Source organism: Thamnophis elegans, chromosome 1 (assembly GCF_009769535.1).
Source record: "Thamnophis elegans isolate rThaEle1 chromosome 1, rThaEle1.pri, whole genome shotgun sequence".
Lineage (NCBI taxonomy): Eukaryota > Metazoa > Chordata > Lepidosauria > Squamata > Colubridae > Thamnophis > Thamnophis elegans.
In genome coordinates, this window is record NC_045541.1 from 77,598,399 (window position 1) to 77,621,089 (window position 22,691).

The following is a 22,691-nucleotide window of genomic DNA, read 5'->3' on the forward strand; positions in this document are numbered from 1 at the left end:
CTATGAGGCACTTGACACCGCAGCAGCTGAGTGATGTTACTGCTCCCTGTAAACACATGAATTGTGCATGTGGGAACAAGCCTTTTTTTTTTACTTCAGGCAGCAGAGAAGAGCCTGATTGTATGAATAAGACCTCTGCTAAAAGACATAAAGCTTTGTGTCAACTCTGAAGGTGACCTGACCAGATCCATTTTGAAGCTTCAACATTGCCACACTGGAGTTGTTAAAAACAAGAAGAAAGTTAAGGAAACAATTGGTCCATTGCTGGGAGACAGTGGCAAGAAGGTGACAAGCAACAGGGAGAAAGCAGAACTATTTAACTCATGTTTTGCACCTGTCTTTACACAAAGGGATAAAACAGTCCAAACTATCAAAAACAGTACCACAAAAATCAGATTAGGAACACAAATTGAAATAGGGAAGAAAATGGTAAGTGAGCACCTGTCTACCCTAGATGAGTTTAAATCACCAGGACCAGATGGATTACACCCCAGGGTTCTGAAGGAACTGGCAGATGAGATATCAGAACCACTGAACTATATCTTTCAGAGATCCTGGAGCACCAGGGAACTGCCAGAGGACTGGAAAAGAGCTGATGTGGTTCCCATCTTTAAAAAAGGGGGAAAAAACAGATCCAGGAAACTACAGACCTATCAGCCTGACCTCAATACCAAGAAAGATTCTGGAAAAGATAATCAAGCAACAAATTAGTGAACACCTAGAAGCAAACAAAGCAATAGCCAAAAGCCAACATGGGTTTGTCAAAAACAGATCATGCCAGACTAATCTTATTGCATTCTTTGATAATGTGACAAAATTAGTGGACCAGAGGAATGCCGTTGATATAGTTTACTTGGACTTCAGTAAGGCATTTGATAAGGTAGACCAGTGGTCCCCAACCCCCGGTCCGCGGACCGGTGCCGGGCCGTGGAGTACCTGGCACCGGGCCGCGCAGCGGCCGGGGGCCATGATCGCTCTTTTAAATCCGCTCCTCTTAAATGCATTTCTCTCCCCCCCCTTTGGTCCCACCCTCGGCTCTCTCTCCCTCCCTCCCTCGCCGTCTCCTCCCTTCTCTCTCCCCCCCTCCCGCACCGATCCATCGCCAGGGAAAGAGAGAGTGAGAGAGAGGAGAGAGAGAGGGAGAGAGGGAGGGAGTCAAGAAAACTGTTCCGGCCGCCGCTGAAATGACTCAGTAACTTTTGCGCTTGGATCTGCTTTTTCAAACCTCCCCCAATCATCATCGCCTTCCTTCCCGCCCTGCCGCGCTTGGTCTGGCTCTTTTCTTTTTTTGCTCTCTCCTCGGCTTTTCCTGCTTTCTCCCTGCAATTTTGTCACCCAGATGCATGCTGTGGTTCGCGAGTGTGGCTCGGTTTTATGTGTCCGCTTCTCTCCCTTTCTCTCCACACACACCCCACCTCCATTTAATTATTTTTTTTTAAAAGAAAGAAAACCGTAGTTCTGCCAATTACAAAAAAAAAAAAAGTGTGTGTGCGTGCATATCTGCCGGCGGGTGTGTGTTTGTGTGGTGTGTGTGTGTGTGTGTGTATGCGCGCGCGGAGAGAGACTGGTTGGAAAGGAAGGACAGGACTGGCAGTGTGTGTTTCTGCAGCCCCTCCGGTGGAGGCTGCACTAGCCGTCAGATCTGGTGTTTTTTTTTTCCCCTCTCCTTTTTCCGGCAGGTCGTTTTAATCCTTGCTAATTACTTTCTGTTCTTCGCTTGCCAGCTTCCTTCCCACCCTCCTTCCTCCTCCTCCCCCCCCCCCGGCCGGGTGCGCCTCCCCGCTTTTACTCCCAAACAGTTATATATTTATATATATATTTATTTTCTCTCTCTCCACGGCATTCGCGCGCTCGCGCTCTGTTCTTTGCCCGCCGAATGTGGTGGGGAGGGGGAGGGCGGGCAGAAAGGTTGGTCCGGGTTGAGGGTTCAGGATGGTCTTTGAGGAACATAAGTCTGTCCGGGTGGGGGGGGCATATTAAAGCACTTTATATTTATGTAATTGTATTTTATTTTGTAAGGCATGTTTAAATACAATAAAATAAAAGTTGTTTAATCAAAACAATCTGATATATAAACAATCAATGTGTCGTCGCGAACAACACCCCCCCACCCCTGCGCGCGCTCAGCGGGCCACGGTAAAATTATCAAAGGCTGACTGGTCCGCGGCGATAAAAAGGTTGGGGACCACTGAGGTAGACCATAAGCTACTACTAGATAAAGTAGAAGAATGGGGGTTAAACAGCATCACCACCAGATGGATTTGTTCCCAGCTGACCAAACTCAGTCAACATGTAGTCCTCAATGGAACTGCATCTTCATGGAGGGAAGTATGCAGTGGAGTACCCCAAGGCTCTGTTTTGGGCCCAGTACTCTTCAACATCTTCATCAATGATTTGGATGAGGGAATAAATGGGGAACTCATCAAATTTGCAGATGATAGCCAACACTCCAGAAGATAGGCTAACGATACAGAAGGATCTTGACAAACTTGAACATTGGGCACTATCTAATAAAATGAAATTCAATGGTGAAAAGAGTAAGGTTCTACATTTAGGCAACAAAAACGAAATGCACAGGTACAGTATAGGTGGTACCTTGTTCAACAGTAGTAACTGTGAAAGGGATCTTGGAATCCTAGTGTACAACCATTTAAATATGAGCCAGCAGTATGCAGCAGCTGCCAAAAAAGCCAACACAGTTCTAGGCTGCATAAACAGAGGGATAGAATCAAGACCACGTGAAGTGTTAATACCACTTTATAAGGCCTTGGTAAGGCCACACTTGGAATACTGCATTCAGTTTTGGTCACCACGATGTAGAAAAGATGTGGAGACTCTAGAAAGAATGCAGAAAAGAGCAACAAAGATGATTAGGGGACTGGAGACTAAAACATATGAAGAACAGTTGCAGAAACTAGGTATGTCCAGTTTCATAGAAAGAAGGACTAGGGGAGACATGATAGCAGTGTTCCAATATCTCAGGGGTTGCCACAAAGAAGAGGGAGTCAAACTCTTTTTCAAGGCACCTGAGGGTAGAACAAGAAGCAATGGGTGGAAACTAATCAAGGAGAGAACTTAGAACTGAGGAGAAATTTCCTGACAGTTAGAACAATTAATCAGTGGAAGAGCTTGCCTCCAGAAGTTGTGAATGCCCCAACACTGGAAGTCTTTAAGAAGATGTTGGATAGCCATCTGTCTGAAATGGTATAGGGTTTCCTGCCTAGGCAGGGGGTTGGACTAGAAGACCTCCAAGGTCCCTTCCAACTCTGGTATTGTATTGTATTGTATTGTATTGTATTGTATTGTATTGTATTGTATTGTATTGATAGGAAGGGGGGGGATAGAGATAGCTGGGGTTTATAGCCAAAACAAAATACTTTCTCTTGGGAACTATGGATATTCTCACACCTGGTCAGAGGAAGAGGAGGAGTGACATTACCAAGCACCTGGACGGCACCCTGATTGGACCATGTTTGGGGAAGGGAAAAAACTTTTAATTTGGTGAAAACCGTGGGAACCCTCAGAGTCGGTTTTTACCAGATCAGTGCCAATATGATATATCCAATAAAACTATTCTTTCAGAAATCTACAAGTCTCAGAATTTTGTTTGCTTTGGGACTATTACTTGGAACCCTAATATTTTGTGCTTTGTAAAGATGATTTGGTTCAATGGGGGAATGTCCCTAAGGGCAGTAAATTCCCCTCTGCGTGACTCACCATTGACGAGTTTGCATAATCCATAATCTGTAGTTTGTTAGATTTTACCTAGGACCATGCCTTGGGTTATCAGTTCTAGGCTGCAAAACTCTGGATGATCTCTATAAGGCAGAAAAAATATACAATTTTGTATTTCAAAAACCATTAATACACATAATTACAAAGCTATTATTGTTCCTCTATAATATCTAGGCAGCCTTGGCTCCAGTTTTAGTCACCGTTCTGTTTTTTTCTTCTTCTGCCCTAAATGCTCTAAGACACATTTGAAATATGTTGGGGAGAAGATTTATGTTTGAATTAAACTTTCATGGAAAGCAGACATAATGGGAAAACCAACTTTTAAGGTTGCTGTCAGTTATCTATTTATTCATTTCCCAAAAAGGCGCAAGCAGTAAAAAAAAAAAAAAAAAGCTTTGAATCAGCAGTAAAAACATTTGTTGACTGTATAATCTGAGCTTTATGCATAAGCTGCAACTGAAGTTCCTAACTATTAATACACATAGTTAAAAGTTTTGAAATTCTTAAATATATATTTAAGCTATAGCAATATATATTTGCTATTTACAAGTGAAAAGTGTTATTGAGATAGGCGGTAGATAGATAGATGGATGGATGGATAGATAGGTAGGTAGGTAGGTAGGTAGGTAGGTAGGTAGGTAGGTAGGTAGATAGATAGATAGATAGATAGATAGATAGATAGATAGATAGATAGATAGATAGATAGATAGATAGATAGATGATAGCCTATTGATACACACACACACACGCACACACACCAGTTTAAGAGGTACTCTGTTAGAGAACATAAAATACCTGTCACTGCTGTTGTGTGACAGGACCCTGTCATACCTTTCCAGCTTGCCTGATTTTGTGCTATCATTTATTATTAGTTTTATTTATTAAATTGTTATCCATCTCCATTTCCAAATCCATCTCCACTATAAGATTATTCTTATTTGTTTGTATCTGTAATACCCACAATGGATATTTAGCACAAAATTTGTTGATTGCAATAGCTATTTGTACTAGTTACTATAATAAAGAATTTTATGAAATTTTATTGCAATTTTTTAAGAGTTCAATTAATAATTACAGGTTGATGTATTTTAAAGAGTTGTTGTGGCACAGCGGTTGGAATATAGTATTCCAGGCTAACTCTGTCAATTGTCAGCAGTTTGATCCTGACTGCCTCATGATTGATTTAGCCTTCCACCCTTCCAATGTTGATAAAACGAGGACCCAGATTGTTGGGGGCAGTATGCTGACTCTGTAAACTGCTTAGAAAAAGCTGTAAAGCACTATGAAGTGGTAAATAAGTGCTATCACTATTGTTATTATGAATGTACTTTCCAACCCATAGGACATAATTTTCTTGATAGCATGGAAATGTGGCATCCTGTATTCAAATCAAAACTTTTACCACGATCTAATAAAAGTTTTGATTTGAATACAGGATGCTACATTTCCATGCTGTCAAGAAAAATATCCATTAGAGCGCTCACAGTTTAACTTGTTCTGTTCTGTGGAAACAAAAACAACTCATTATTTAAGGAAACATCTAGAAACCTCTGTACTCTGAAACACTATTCTTAAAGCTGCAGAATAAGAGAGCTGACTCTTTTATATTATAAGGCTATTTTCTTCTTTTCCTTAGAGTTTGATGTATATTTTATAATGCTTCCGTCTATATCAAGCCTCTGACCCATGAAGTCAAATGCAATCCATCATATTATGACCTCCCCAGTGTTTAACTGCCCTGTTCATTGCAGGCATCAAAGACAGAGCTGGGGGAGAGGGGGTGTCACATAATGAGTAGGTTGCTATACATTGATCACAAAATTGTAGTGAAATATGCCAAATTGTAAAAGGAGATGAACTTACTTTGGCTCTTACTTTCAAGGCCATTGTAACCCATCTCTTCACTTATACCTAAAAGTTTATATTCTCTTGACTCTGATGTTTTCTTTTTGACAATGACTGTTTCCTTATATCCATGTTTTTAATTGATTAGCAAAAAAAACAATTAACAATTTCATAATCGCTTCACCCCTCTTAATTAACAAATATAAATCTCTTTGTTATATAATCGATGAAATAAGCAATATCTTCTCCTTATATAATTGTCAGCAAAAACCCCAAACAGAGTTCTATTGTATTAAAATTAATGAACATAAAACTCAACTTTCCACACCTCAACTTTCAGCTATTGGCAAAACCCAATTTAAAAGGAATAAAAAGGTCCCCAAATTCTAGTATAAATAAATTATACCTAAAAGTTTAACATAACAAAAAGAGACCATTTCTCCTTAAAAAGGAAGGGCAAATTGCAGTACACTCAGGCTAAATGCCAACCATCCCAGGGGTGGGTTCTGGCAGTCTCTACTGCCGGTTCACTTGTGGATGCACTGCACGCTTGATGCAAGCTGCATGCCATGCACAGAGCAATAAACATTGCTCTGCACATGCGCAGAAGCAAAAAACAAGATGGTGGTGCCTATGGCGGAGCCTGTGGCACCGCCAGGAGAACCAGTTCAGCAGTGTGGCAGGCCTGGGTTGCTGCCGGTTACAGTGCCCCAGGTTGCCAAACCACTACCAGGTCGGCTAAGGCCAAACCAGTAGGAACCCACCACTGAACTGTCCCCAAGAGAACCACCACAAATAACAACATATTCCATTTGAATAAACATTTCAACATCTCAGTTCTAAACTATGTAAGTAATCCCAGCATCCTAATATAAAAAAGACTACAATTTAACCTTACAGAAAAACTATTCCCTATTTAGATATTAAACAATTAGGATACAGAAAATAGATGTAAAACAAAACATTTAACCAAAGCCACATATTTCCAGTCAAAATATTAATAAATCCAAAAGGAACCATGCAGAATGATGTGTTCCATTTTAACCATTGGTCAAACAAATCAATTTTGTCTTCCTTATTTTGAAACACAGAACAGTCTTCTTTGGTGAACCAGTATTTATTGATCCTTGTTACAAATTTCTTATTTTCTTTTAAGTAGTCTGTTTTGTAAATCCAACAAAGAAAAATGATTCCCATTAGTCTCTGGGATTATCTTTTTTATTTCCTTCTTAATTTTTAAAACTTCATACAGTTGTTTTCTTTGTATCTGATGTCAGGTTCTTAGCCAAGGTTTCATTCATTCAAGTAGAATTTGTTGTATATTTTGTTTAATAACATTTTGTTCTGAAGACAGACTGTTCTCAAAAAGATCCAACATATCTGCCATAATCAATTCAAAGTCTTGACACATCCTTGCTGGAGTTCCTCAAAGATATCTCTAAACGGCATAATTTATTTCCCACAAACATGCATTTATTCTTTAAAAATATTTTAAGTCTTACTATTCAAAATTCAATACCTCAATATTTTGGGAGTCCTTCGTTTTTTAAAAAAAAATGTGTAGCCAAAAGCTTGCCCTTTTGCTCTTTATTTTAATTTCCTAAAAGTAATAAAAATATGTTTTTGTTTTCATATATTAAGGTTTGAAGGCACTCACTTGATGCCTTGTTCGTTTCGAAGGTATCTAGCTTCTTTCAAGCCGTTAATAAACAATTTCTAAATGTAGTTAGCAAGAGGAGTGTCCAAATTTACTGTCCTTTGAAAGGCTCCATTTACAGCTAAAGGAATTGTGGTAAATTTCCCCTCTGTCATCAGTAATCATTGCCTTGTGTCTATTTGTGAGGAAAATGGATGACTATTCCAGTTGCCAACAGTTTAGGTAATCTAATGTCCCTCTCTTTTATCCAAAGAGAAACAAGGCGCTAATCAACTGACTCCTTTAAAAAGTCCTATTATTTACGTTTGTATTTTCTTTGTATGCTACACTAGAAACTAATAAAATTGTTGATGTAAAAAAAATAAAAAGTAAAAAGTCCACAAACATTGGTTCTGCTCATTCCTGGAGCTATCTTCAGTTGCTCATTTTCCGCAGAATTTTCAATAATTAGGGTTTTCCCCCCCACTATTGTTAATCATTTGAATGTTGTCTGGGCTTAGAACCAAAGCCTACTTGTTATTTAGCAGATGCCAGCTTTTTGGAATTGTAATATATACCTCCAACCAGCTCCTTGTTGTTCATACTGGCGAAGATGAAGTGAAGGGCCTAATGATCTCCTTCCTTCTACTCATGAGTGTTGTAATGGTGGCAGGCTTGACTATCAGCACATGCCTGTTTTGGCATATCTGCCCCAATTTTTCTTGGCTCCCGAATTCCTCCCTACTCCAGAGTCCAGCAGTTCTTGGCACACAGAAGGAACCTTTCTATTTTAAAGCCACATGTTTGCAGAGCAAAGCTATAACTCACTTACACAGTGAAATGGCTAAAGGCAGCAGAAGCAAGGAGACACATGCCTACTGATGCTTTCTGGAAGCACACCTCCCCTTGGAAATGAAATGGGAAAGCTCTGATCCCTGAACACTTTCGAAAAATTGCCCTAATATATATTACAGCTGTAAGCAGGACAGCTGAGAAAGCCTCGGGCAGTTCTTTGCCTGCAGCAATGAGTTTTACAGCTGAGACCGACTCTGCTTTTCAAATCTCCGAGTTGCCTAAATTATTCCATGTTTTGTTTGTTTGTTTTAGTCTTCAGCTACACATGGACTTATTAGGGTTTGTTTGTTTGTTTGTTTTGCAATGGGTGCATTTCCTTTGAGCAAAAACATGACAGTTTGAGCAAAGCTACTTGGCTGAGGTCCTTGAGCTTTATTTCTAATCCTAACTATGTGGCAGCTCACTTTGTGATGCTGATTTAAATTACTTTAATTTATTCCCAGAGGAGGAGAGATCAGAGCTTAACCACGTTTCCTGCTCCTTGCTGTTTTATGAAAGGGCTTAGTGAACCAGAAAGTTCCATGATTGTCTATGTGATCTGTGTCCCAAGGTGAATGTGCATCAGCAGTTCTATAGGCATTTCTCCCGACTTAGGGACCCAATGTAATTTCAATGGAAAGAAGTATGTTTATGTTCAAAAATAACCATTCTTCTAGATAATGCGTTTTCTATGGCTGCTGATGCTAATGAAAAGCAATTGTGATGCTGATCATGAGAACACGTGTCTTGGCAGTGTGATTGAGCTTGTTTTTCTTTGTTTTTCTTTGTATTTTTTTCTCTAGCTGGGAGGCTGTGGTATCCTTGGAGTTGGCATATGGCTAGCCGTTACTCAAGGAAACTTCGCTACCCTCTCTTCTTCCTTCCCTTCTCTGTCAGCTGCCAACCTGCTGATCATTACAGGGACTTTTGTGATGATCATTGGCTTTGTGGGATGCATAGGAGCCATCAAAGAAAACAAGTGCCTCCTACTCAGTGTGAGTATTGAACGCCTCTTATCTACTTGTATCCTACCTTGTGACCTCAGAGTGATTCTGCATGTGTTAATACCCAATATATTTTCAACTTCACATAGAGCATATCCCAGCATCTAATACAAGCAGTTTCCCATCTGGAGTAAGACACCTTTATCTAGAATATTTAATGATGTTTAGCATTATGGGTTAATTGATTGTGAAAAATGGAATGCATGTTTGTAAATACCTGATGTTGCCATCAAGCAAACCAAATGGCAATCTAAAATGCAAGGCTGTTACTCCTTGTGCTGATAGATGAATGCCTTTGAAGTTTCAAATGGTGGATTGTATTTGCTGATGGAATGTTTTTTGCCAAGCAAAGATCCCCTGATCTTCTCAGATAGTTAGAGGAAAGAGTGAGAAGCAATCCCATTGTTATAAGCAGATTTCTATTTGCAAAACTCATCCTGTTTTTAAATTTAGGTATACTCTCCATTTTAACAACAGAGATGAGAGACATTTTGAAATGTCTGTGATACAGCAATAGATAATTGTTAGTTTTTAATTGTTAGGTTGACATCCTGCCTTTTCTCCAGGTGATCAGGACAGCTCACAACAGTGATCTTCCTTCATTTTATTCCTACACAGCAAGGTTGGGAAATTGGTTCGGCTATGAAAATAAGATTGGTCCAAAGTTACCCAGGGAATTTCCATAGCTGTGGCTGGTCATGAATTTGATATTCCCTAGTCCAACAGTAACATAGAAAATAAAAGTTAGAAACAATGCATGTGTGGATAAAGAATAGCAGAAATTATTTATCAAATTTGGGGATGGGTGGATGGAGAGAGGGGGGGGAGGGAGAGGGAGGGAGGGAGAGGGAGGAGTTGATGCAGAAATTGGATGAGTCTAGAAGTTGGAAGGTTGGAGGTCTCAGATCTTCTTTCCCCAAAATCTCTCGATACTCAAATCCTGGCCCTGCCTCCTGATTTATGATCATACTTTAATAGTTCTTGCAGCTATAATGATCATTCAGGTTATATATATATATATATATATATATATATATATATATATATATATATATATATATATATATATATATATAGATAGATAGATAGATAGATAGATAGATAGATAGATAGATAGATATAGATATAGATATAGATATAGATATAGATATAGATATAGATATAGATATAGATATAGATATAGATATAGATATAGATATATAGATATATATAGATATGTATGTATGTATGTATGTATGTATGTATGTATGTATATATATATATATATATATATATAAGAGAGAGAGAGAGAGAGGACTGTCGCACCCTGTACTGCCATTCTGTCCATTATAAAGTAAAAGGAAACAATTCCTGTATTATCATCTCCTAGTCATAGAGCATTAAGGCATTGGCTAGAAGGGTTCACCCAGCTCATCACCCCTCCCCTTCAGTAGTGATAAAGCCAATAGACAATCTCATGCACCAGGCAACACACCTAAAATGGCACTGGTACATTACAGTTAGGATTTCCCATCCCATGACCCCAATAAAGAAATAAAGAATCCCTCCTCCTCTTCTTCTTCTTCCTGTTCCATTTTGAGGTTATAGCAAAGAACAACCAAAATTCAACAAAAGCTAGCACAGAATCTAGTTAAAACCTATTTACTTGTGTCTACAGAAATACACATTTTTCTTAAAGCAACAACTCCCGGCCTCCTAGTTTCTGTCTGTATGCAATGGAGGAATTGGGAATACCTTTCTCTGCTAGGCCTGCCTTCTGGTAACAAGAATATATGGACAACAAGGGTTTTTATTTATTTACTTTTATTTATATTTTTTATCCCGTCTTTATTACTTTAGCTCCAGGTAGTGAGCATATGTAGTACTCCTTCCTCCTCTTATTTTTCCCACAACCATTTTTATGAGGTCAATTGGGCTAAGAAAGAGTGATTGGTTCAATGTCACCCAGGTGGCTTTTATGCCTAAAGCATGACTAGAACTCACGGTCTCCTGTTTTCTAGGGTAGAAGTTTCACCACTATACCAAACAAACTCTGTCCCACCACCCTCAAGACCTTAGCCATCCCATGCTCTAATGACCAAGCCTTTCTAAATTTGCTTGCTATTTCCTCTTCCCATCATTGGAAGATGGTGCATGTGCATATTCCCTAAAATATTTATTTGGTTGGTTGTTTTATATGCTGCCCATTTCACTCTGTAGAGCAACTTTGAGAGATATACCCTAAGCCAGTGATGGCGAACCTTTTTGTAAATGCGTGGCAAAATAGTGCACACGCACAGCCACAATGCAATGAACCCCACCCACCTGTGCATGTGTGCGTGTGCCCCCACACGTGCATGCCTAACCCCCCCCCACATGGGGGGGAGTTTTCACCCTCCCCAGGCTCCGGAAGCTTTTCTGAAACCTGGGGAGGCGAAAAATGGGCCAAATGGGCCAACTGGAAGTTTGGAAACGAACTTCCGGTTGACCTTTTGGGCCTGTTTTTTGCCCTCCCCAGGATCTGGAGGCTTTTCTGAAGCCTTGGAAGGCTGAAAATCAACTGGACAGCATGCACATGCACGGTGGAGCTGATGGCTCATGTGCCAGCAGATATGGTTCCATGTGCCACCTGTGGCATATGTGCCATAGGTTCGCCATCATGGCCCCAAGCTATACTTTTTTCAGATGTTACCTCAAGAAAGGGTATTTGTAACAAATGTTCATCCCTTTTGACTTTGATCCTTTGGTTTGAAGAGCAAATAAAGCATCACTTTTTGTGAATCAGTGGGATATTGTAAAAAAATAAAATCTAACCATGTTAGCAAGTTTCTCTGAATGATGTGAAAGGGACTAAAACATGAGCAGTATCAATCCAATCCAAAATAGTCTTTCTACAAAAATTATTATTTTTTTGTATCTTTAATCCAACATAATGATTTCCTTCTGTTTGTCAAAAAGAAATGGAAGAAGGAACATCAGGTATTAGGAGAAGAATTGTGCAGCCTTCAAACTAATATGAGAGACAGACTAAAATGTTAGATCATGATAAAATAACATAAAAAAGAGATGTGAACTATCTCCTTAAAAATGAAGAAGACAAGTCAGGCTTCGCTAAGAAGCAATAGCAATAGCAGTAGACTTAGACTTAGCAGTAGACTTATATACCGCTTCATAGGGCTTTCAGCCCTCTCTAAGCGGTTTACAGAGAGTCAGCATATTGCCCCCAACAATCTGGGTCCTCATTTTACCCACCTCGGAAGGATGGAAGGCTGAGTCAACCCTGAGCCGGTGAGATTTGAACCGCTGAACTGCTGATCTAGCAGTAGCCTGCAGTGCTGCATTTAACCACTGCGCCACCTCGGCTCTTATATCTTCTGTTCTCTTCTGTTATATCTTTGTGATAGGGTGTCCTGATCTTAGTTCAGAATCACCCACTGTATATAAGAAGTGCATTTGCATTTTAATAAATACATTGCTGACAGGATATCAGCGTTAGTATTTGGGAATAAGTTCCACTGTCCTCATTTATAAACTGGATGAGCATCCATACTGATGTATTTGAGATCTTAAAAATTCTTTGCTTGAGGAAAAAAAAAACACTGAAATCAACTTTTCATCCTAGACCAGATGTTTCCTTTAAATTGTCTCAGTCCGCACAATTTAAAGCCTACTAGAAATATGGCACTCCTTAGATTGAACTCTTTCATATAGAAAAGAAAGCTGTCATGTTGTTCTCCTATGTTAAGTAAAGAGTACAGAGCTTTGATATGTAGGCAGCGTGTACTGTTTTCTTCCACTTCACAATGACATGTTTCCCTCACGCAACAAAAATAAATTTAGGAGACTCCTTAGAACCACATTAGATTGCTTCCTGAAATTCAGTGTTTTCTCTGTCTCCCTCCCTCCTTCCTTCTACACACATATACACACACATACATACACAATAACAAGATCTGCTTCAGTAAATGACGGGGTAAATCCTTAGTTAGAAGTTACATAAATGTAGACAATCCAGTTCCTACAGATGAAATTGGGGATTGTTGCATCTGCTAATCAGATTTCTATAACTATAAATCTTTATTACCATCAAAGACCAGCAATACACATTACTTTTTACAATATATTAAAAAGTACTGATATTAAAATATAATTAAAAGTATAAAAAGTACTTTTTAAATAAAATAATAAAAATAATAATAAGTAAATAATAAAAAAGTGTTATCCACGTTAAAAGTGGATAATAACATTCATGTTCTCAAATTGTTCGGGTCACTCCCTGGTTTACCTGGGTGAAAAGCCGATAAGTATGGGAATAAATACAATGGTTCAGAAATTGTTAGAGATATGTCCAAATAATTGGTACAAGATGACAACTATACTTTTGTAACCAATTTTTTTCTTGTGGACATTGCAGCAACACAGAATTTTGCCACTGCATATGTGGTAGCCAGGTTTGTGTTCTGGAGGAGAAAGCCTATATAAAAATTGTCTGCCCTCCCTCGCAATCTCTCTAATAAGGGGAGAATATATGCAGACTTACAAACACTGTATAGCTCACAGTGTAATAGAACATGTGAGATATCTTCAACTTCTCCTTTACCACATATACAAACCCGTTCTGCTATTGGTGTTCTCTTATACCTGCCCTGGAGGAATGTTGAAGGAAGAATGTTAAATCTGGCTCTGAAGAAAGCTATTCTTTGTTTTGGGAAGATCAGGTCATTTAGATATCTTGCCGATTCCCACACAACCTGTTTGATTCTGCCCCTACTGTGGAGAGGCAACCTATTTAGTTCTTCTTGGAACTCCATGTCCTTCATTCTATTGATTACTACTTGCTTTGCTTGATCAAAGAGACATTAAGAATACCAGTGAGAACCCATAAGAGCCCAGCTTGTGATCAATTGCCTATTTCCAAGTGGAGGGGAAATTGTCAGTCAACACTAGTGGAGACAGTCCCTCTGGAAAGAAATGCATTTTAAGCCAATGAATGATCATCATCTTCCAGGCTCTTACCTGAATTTGAGGCATGCCTGTCTCAATTCTTAGCTGGGCAGTTGGAATTCCTTTGGGTGCAGCTAAGATGGCTGGCAGAAATTTGGTTTGTATGGTTTCTAGCAAGTCTTTCTTTGCAAGGATTCCTGTTTGTGCCCCATATAGAATTTGTGCCAATGTTTTGGCTCGAAAAGTTTTAAGGCAGCAGGTACTAACTGGCCTCCGCCTGTGTAAAAGAAGTGTTTAATTGCATTTGAGGACCTATTGGCTGTTTGCAATGTATGATCCAGGTGTGCCTTCCATGTCCCTTGCGAGTGGAAAACCACCCCAAGGTATCTAAATGTTCTAACCTGTTCCAAACTATGTCCTTCTGTTTTCCAGGGGTATTGGCTAGGTCTTTTCTTTTAGCAAAAACTAAAATTTTTGATTTATCAAAGTTAAGGACCAGCTTGTTTTGCCTGCAATAGCCGAGTGTTGCCCTAATTGCTCTCTTCAGTCCTACAGGGGTTTGTGAAATAGCGGCATCAGCAGCATATAAGAGAATTGGAATTTTGCGTTGTGCTAGGTTAGGAGGATGGAAATCAGGGTTCTGTAAGAGATCAATCAGGGGATTAATATAAAAGTTAAAGAGGGAGCGGGACAGGATGCAACCCTTCTGCCAATCAGAAAATTGAGCTAAATTCTCTCCCTAGGGTCAATTCTATTTGTTTGTTTTAGAATCCAGCAGCCCTTTCAAATGCTTTTGCTAATGTTTACCTCCAGTTGCATTGGAATCCTCAAATCTCACATTAGACACCTTGAGATTTCTGCTTCTGATTTCCCCCCTAGTTGGACAGCTACTTGACTTTTGATTATTATTATTTTTGATTAATCTAGAAGATTGTCCAGAAAGGGTGGAAGCCCCCTTATTTGATTGTCATTAGCATTGTTGGGATTAGAATAGTTTAGACACTTGAAAGATAGGTTTGCCCAACATATTAAATGCATAGTTTTTCATATGGTTCGTGACCAGCTTATTTCACAAAAAAACCCTCTCCCTTCAAATATAAGTCTGTATCCTATTTCATACTGATAGATAGTTCATTCAACTGAGTCTTGCACATCTTTTCCTATAGGAAAAGCATGCAGTGCTTCCCCATGGGCCTCTGCTTGAATTGTGCAAGGAGTGAGACAAATGATGTCAGATATTTCTTTTTTTTTCATACACAAATTGTGTCATTTATCTAGTTAGTGGATGAAAACAGCATAAGCAGTGCATTATGGTGCACATGATGTCATCATGACTTGAGTCAGGAGCCTTTGTACTTCCGTGTTCTTCATTGGCAGGACCATGCATGGGAAAAGTGCAGAACCATTTCATAATAAACTCTGCAGTTACAAAGATAAAAGAATGATACAAATTTTTAAAAAGCATAAAAAATGAAAAAGAGGGGATAGATAGGGGAAAATGAAATAGAAAGTAAAATAGAAAAGAAAGAAAAAAATAAGAATATGGTAAAGAGTCACTTCAAATCAACCTCAGTTTCAGTCTCGTCCAGTAAAATGTGTTCCTCTTGTATAACCACTTTTAATTTGATTTATAATAGCAGACAATTTTAAGATTAACTTCAGAATCCCCTATTTCCAAATACACTTTAACTTACCCAAAATTAAAGTATTTTGCTCTGTTCTGTATTAGTGAGTTCATGTTTCTTCATTACATGTTTCTCTTTTCCTTCTTTTAAGAAATTCAGATACATTCAAAAATGCATCTCTTTTGTCTGAATGACAAATCTATGAGATTGGATAGACTGAAACTTTTAAGTTTAAACTAGGACTTCTCTTTTAGAACTTCATCGTCAGAATTCAACACCTGTTACTTTACATATCACATAGTTCTTTAGCTATTGATCATGCTCCATGTATGGTTTATGATTCGGGAAAGTCCCTAGAAATATAGAATTGGAGAAGAGCTTTAAGTAGAAATCCACAATTTGAACATCTCCAATGTGACTGTTTGACAGACCTAGAACAACAAATGTCTGGCAACTGTTTGACAGACTTAGAATGAAATTTCTGAACAACAAATGAAATATCTTTTTCTTTTCTGATAATTGGCCATGTCAATGAGCCGTTCCTTTGTGCAGCATTTCAACTGCAGAGTTGCAGTTAGTGGAAAGCTTAAACATTTGTTCTTTGGTTTCAGTCTGCTAATAAACAAGGCAAGGCCGTGATTTCAGATAAAACAGTGAAGTCAGCACATATCTACCAATAGTATAAGTTGGCTTTTCATTTTTTAAAAAAAATATGCAAGCTTTAAAGACTCATTTGTAATAGATGCATTACAGGAACTTTTCTGAAAAATATTATTTCTAGATTTCACTGAAAAACTGACACCCCCAAACTCTACCAACTACAAGGAAATTGACTAAATAAATATAAAAAAGAAATGAAAGATAAAATATTCTACTTTTCTCATAAAGTGATACCTTTTCTTGAGTCAAACTTACCTAGTTTCTATTGTTAGAAAGCAGCTTCTGGATTTATATGGGTCTTTCCCAAACACTTCCTAAAGACGTCAAAGAATTGTGATTTTGGGGTGTGAATTAGGCATTTTTTCCCCCTCAACTGTATTTTTGCTGTTGAAGGTTGGACACATATATGGTAATGATCAGATTGTTAAAAAAAACAAAGACCAGTTTCTATGAGAAATTATAGAGATCTCATAGTATTAAATTGTATTTCTCGTTTGTCTAAGTTTCCCTGCTCCTTATTTTTCACAGCCAAATAAACTAAGAACCTTCCCCCCCCCCCTTCTTAATAGTTTTAAAAAGTAGAGGGGGTTATTGTTGGAGAGTCAGGGAAGGAAATGTAAAATTCAAATATTCAAAGAGGTATTCTTTTCTCATTCACCTTCCCTTCACTTTTTCTGACTGACCTACCTCTAAGCTAGGATTTGCAGAGCAATTCTAATTCTGTTAAATGCCAGAATCTAACAAAACAGAATCAGTTGGAAGTTGACATCCTGTGCTGTATATATTAAATCCAATTTTTGCTGTCTTGGAGGAGATGGAGATTGGAGTACTGTAGATGTGAAATCCTCAGGCAAATTCAGAAGTTATTAAAGATTATTTTTAGAGGGATACTCACTGTCCCTTGTGATTGCTCTGGTTATTGAAAAATTATTCCCGTGCAATAAGATCTTGTTCATTCATAATATTGAATGTTGTATTTTATATATGAATATATTGTATATATGCTGATGAAAGTCTGACTGACATGGCAAATATATTTAATGAGTGAGTGGGTGGGTGGGTGGGTGGGTGAGTGAGTGAGGGAGTGAGTGAGTGAGTGAGTGAGTGAGTGAGTGAATGATCATGCCTGATTGCCATAATTAATAGTATTAATACTATTAATAGTATTTTTACTATCCAAGAAGTTGTCTACTCAGGCAATGAGACACATTGTTCCAGAGCTACCGGATTCTTGTTCTGTATCTTTTTTTCAGTTCAGGACTTTAAAATTCTGCAGCAGGAAGAGGGATTCATTCAGATGTTTCATATCCTGACCTCTACATATCTTTACTACAGAGAATATTTTGCCTTGGTGTAAGTGTTCCAGATATTCAACATGCAAATGTCTCCTGTGAAATGATGGTGTCTACTTATCTCTGCCAGTGTTTCCATTACATTCAAGGCAGGGATGGCATTCACTTACCTTCCCTACCAGTTCACAAATGTGAGCGCTCGCGTCCTCACATGTGCTCAGCCTTCTGCGCATGCACTCAGCCTTCTGCGCATGCACTTTGGCTAAAAAAAGTGCCTAAATGGGATGCCACAGAGCCAGGAAAGGTGGGTGGGGCCACCCGCAATTTCCACTACCAGTTCAATACAATACAATACAATACAATACAATACAATACCAGAGTTGGAAGGGACCTTGGAGGTCTTCTAGTCCAACCCCCTGCCTAAGCAGGAAATCCTATACCATTTCAGACAGATGGCTATCCAACATCTTCTTAAAGACTTCCAGTGTTGGGGCATTCACAACTTCTGGAGGCAAGCTGTTCCACTAATTAATTGATCTAACTGTCAGGAAATTTCTCCTCAGTTCTAAGTTGCTTCTCTCCTTGATTAGTTTTCACCCATTGCTTCTTGTTCTACCCTCAGGTACCTTGGAAAATAGTTTGACTCCCTCTTCTTTGTGGCAACCCCTGAGATATTGGAACACTGCTATCATGTCTCCCCTAGTCCTTCTTTGTATTAAACTAGACATACCCAGTTCCTGCAACCGTTCCTCATATGTTTTAGCCTCCAGTCCTCTAATCATCTTTGTTGCTCTTCTCTGCACGCTTTCTAGAGTCTCCAGATCTTTTCTACATCGTGGCGACTAAAACTGAATGCAGTATTCCAAGTGTGTGTGTGTGTGTGTGTGTGTGCGCGCGCGCGCTCACGTGTGTATGCATGTATGTATGTGCAAAACAACATATGTACAATAACATGATTAATTTTTTGTTTTCTTAATGCTATGTTCTTCTTTCTGCAGTAACTATTGTCATGTATTATTACTACCACCACTTTTATTTAGTATTTTCTTTTTAAAAAAACCTCATTGCTAATTAATTAGTCACTCTTTAGTCAGCAGTAATATTACTATTGTTATTAGTATGGTGTATAAAGTAAATTGACCCAGACAATACACTGTTCACTGACCACTTATATGTCAAAGAAAAAAACTATAAATAAAATTATATTTACAAAAAAAAACCTCATCGCTAATTAGTCTGTCACTCTTTAGTCAGCCCTTCTTTTATTTTAATCATTGCCCAGCAAGTTATGTGGAAAACAATAAAACAAAATATCCCTATACAATTAAAATATCTTTAAAAGCCTAAAAGACAAATACATTGGAACCAGGCCTCAAAATATCATAAAACAGCTTCCTTAGAGCAAAGGTTTTAGACATTTTTGAACAAGACATTTTTCTGAGTGTGCTAGATATTGCGTGCTTCTTCCTTGACCTCCTTTAATTCTTTTCAGAAATCCCAACTGTAGAATTTGAGATGGGCCAAAAATGTACAGTTGGTGTTATGTCTAATTCACTAGCTCATGCATAGCGAGCAGATGTTATAGCAGTTGTATACTCAAGTTGTCTACTCAAGTTTTGTGTCCTGGGAAATGGGATCCTAAGGGAGATGAATGCAAAAATCAAATTCCTTTTTAAAAGAGAGAAATGATATTTTGCTGTTCTGTGCCTATGGTTATCTAGAAAAAGCTGGGATGATCATGCTTAGATTGTGACAGAGATCTGTAGCTTTGGTATTCTGTGACATTTTATTGATTAGCGTCTATTTTCTTCCAAAAGTCATAAAATACTGAAAATGCCATAAAATACCAATTAAATCAGCTGTCTGACACACAGTCAAAGCACCATTCTTTTCTCATTCTACTAGCTGGGCTAATACTACCAAATGATTCATGTTAGAAGCCCAGGTGAGAAAAAGGGTGAATTTATTCTCTGAGAACACACAACTTGATTTATGTGGTGTTTGCATTTTACAAACCCTTTTTTTCTTTCCTTTTGCCTTGGGAAAACTAGTAATAAATAATGTAGACCAGGTAACACAGAGATGTTTGGTGTCCTGTTACACATTCCTAGTATGTTGTATATCCAACTTTGGGAGCACTTGTTCAACAATTTCTTAGCAATGCTCTAATCCTAGAACATCAGCCCTGACATGTGTGCAAAGAATCTTATCTATCTGGCAAAAGTTTGTATCATTCCCACTGAATCAGAGGATGTATTCAGCCAGTTCTGATCAGTTCTGGTGAACTGGTAGCAGAAATTTTGAGTAGTTTGGAGAACCAGCAAATACCAGCTTTGACTGGCCCCGCCCCCAATCTATTCCCAGCCTCGGAGTCCCAGCTGCCTCCCATCTTCTTTTGTTGCCCTGCACAGGAGAATTGAGTTGGAAAGCAGGTTAGTGGGGTGGGGGTGGGGAATGGGGATTTTGCAGTATCCTTCCCCCAGGAGTGGGGAGGGAATGGGGATTTTGCAGTATCCTTCCCTAGGTGTGGGGAGGAAATGGGAATTTTGCAGTATCCTTTCCCCAGAGTGAGGAGGGAATGGGGATTTTGCAGTATCCTTCCCCTACCATGCTCACCAAGCTATGCCCACCAAGCCGAACCAAGCCATGCCCACATAACCTGTAGTAAAAAAAATTGGATCCCACCATTGCACTGAATATCCAGACGTTAACTTGACTGGGTTGTATTACAGGTAGTCCATGATTTATGACTATAATTGAGCCCAAAATTTCTGTTGCTAAATTTTAAAGTGCATTTTGCCCTATTTAATGACCTTTGTTGCCACAGCTGAATCACTGCAGTTGTTAACTTAGTAACATGGTTATTAAGTGAATCTGGTTTCCCCATTGACACAGCTTGTCAGAAAGTTGCAAAATGACCCTGGGCCTCTGCAGCTGTCATAAATATGAGGCAGTTGCCAAGCATCCAAACTTTGCTCATATGACCATGGAGATGCTACAACAATTGTAATTCTTAAAAACAGCCATAAGTCTTTTTTTAAGTGCAGTTGTAACTTTGAATGGTCACTAATTAAACTGTTGTTAAGTTGAGGACTATCTTGAGCCGCCCAGAGTCCCAATGGGAGTGAGCGGCATACAAATTTTATTAAACTCAAACTCAAACCGTATTTTAGACAAGTGAAGATGGCCATCTTGAAGTAATGCCAGAGATTAGAGCAAAATGTATATAATTGCATAATTTAGGCTAGTACTGTAAATTATAATTTGCAGAACTTCTAGTACAGTGTTATACATGTTAACTCTTAAGGCTTCATTGGTTCTTGCTTCAGTGGTGGGATTCAAAATTTTTACCACTGGTTCTGTGAGCATGGCTTGGTGGGCATGACTTGATGCGTGTGGCAGGGGAAGGATACTGTCAAATCTTCATTCCCATCTCACTCCAGGGGAAGGATACTGCAAAATCCCCATTTCCTCCCGATCAGCTGGAACTCGGGAGGCAGAGAATAGATGGGGGCAGGGACATTCAGAGGTAGTATTTACTGGTTCTCTGAACTACTCAAAATTTCTGCCACCAGTTCTCCAGAACCAGTCAGAACCTGATGAATACCACCTCTTTCTTGTTTCCATGCAAATTTTGTGACAGTTTATCCACAGAGATCTTGTTATGGAATAAAGAGAGGAGAGGTAAATTTGTTAGGTATTGAGGTATCTTTACAAGCCATCTCTGTACACAAAGGACAATTTCCATCAGTATCAGGGTGAAACTGACTGTTGGTACTTAATATTAAAAGGAGGCAACACACTTTTAAACTGATCTTCAGGAAAAGGAGATAAAGAGTTGAGAGATATTTGAATGGGAAAGACTCATCCTTAGAAGATGCAAGTGAAAATATCTCTGTCCAAAAGGGAATTCTGTAGAAAATTGTGAAATGGAAATGATTAAAAAACTCAAAGAATACAATTTTCTGTGAATACATACTCTGTAGAGAAAGATGTGCTATCCTGTAGGTCAAAGAGAACATACTGAATCTATTGAAGGAAGCAGAACTTACAAAGAATCATTCAAGATGTTGAAACCAATGTTAAATAAAAAGGTGTATTATCACATTATGCTTCAGACATGTTGCTTGGGATAATCTTTAGGCAAAACTGAAATGTTAACAAAAGAAGTATTACCTTTAATAATGACTTTAATCACCCTCTGTTAGACCGGGGAAATATATGTTCACGATATGACTGAAACACAATATTTACATCCTTTACATGAAGGTGCCTTGGAACTCCTAGTTAAGGAGCTTACTGTCTAAGGCTCTCAAAAGCCATGTTAGAAGGAAAAGATTAAACGATAAAAGGTAAAGCACCAACAATGGGCAAATATAGGCATTGGCTGGCATTCCTTTCAGTTTCTGCATATGTTTGTGAGAGAAATAGGTTGGTGATGGGAAGCGAATAGATTATGGCTGCATACAGAGGAGCAATCAAATTCAAATTGAGAAAGAAGAGAATTAATAGGAGACACGCATTGAGATAGGAGAGTGGTCTCCAACCTTTCCGGCTATGAGTTATCATTATCATCTATTAATTAGAATCAGTGTGTTAACAAAAATTAAGTAAACATTCCCAATAGAAAAAGTGGTAGAGTTTAAGATTTAAAAATTTAATTTGATTCTAAGAACAATATATATTTTTCCCCTTTCTTTTCCGGAAGTCTTTTGAAAAAATAAGTAACTGAGTGATTTTCATCCTCAGCAACCTCGTCCAGATACCATCTTAGTTACAAGAAACTTCTAAGGAAAAATATATGTCACTGCAAAGTAAGATTAATCATCTTTGTAAGGTTCTGTGTAAATGCTTTGCATTAGGATTGTGTTGTCTTGGGTCATAAATCGTTCTATCAGTTGCCTACAATCCCCAGGCACAATAGCAAAGCTCATTTTTATTCTCTTTATTTTTAGCATTTCAGCTGGGAAGCTTACTTGACTGTGCTATTGCATGCACGGTACGATCTTGATTTTCCTTTTATTCCTTCCATTTAATCATAGAACCTGGTATACAATTTGGCTGGGTTATTGGGATTGTGTATTTCAGGTCAGATAAAACAGAAATAATGAACTTTCTAAATCTGGTTGTCAGAAAA

General features: G+C 38.6%; 1 protein-coding gene across 1 annotated transcript in view; it reads left to right on the forward strand.

Moving 5' to 3' along the window:
* TSPAN4 (tetraspanin 4) overlaps positions 1 to 22,691 on the forward strand; it is a 278,058-nt gene that overhangs the window by 173,212 nt on the left and 82,155 nt on the right. Inside the window, exon 2 of the mRNA XM_032218575.1 lies at positions 8,854 to 9,045. Within this exon, the coding sequence (XP_032074466.1) occupies positions 8,854 to 9,045 (192 nt within the window). The remainder of the gene's footprint in view (positions 1 to 8,853; positions 9,046 to 22,691) is intronic.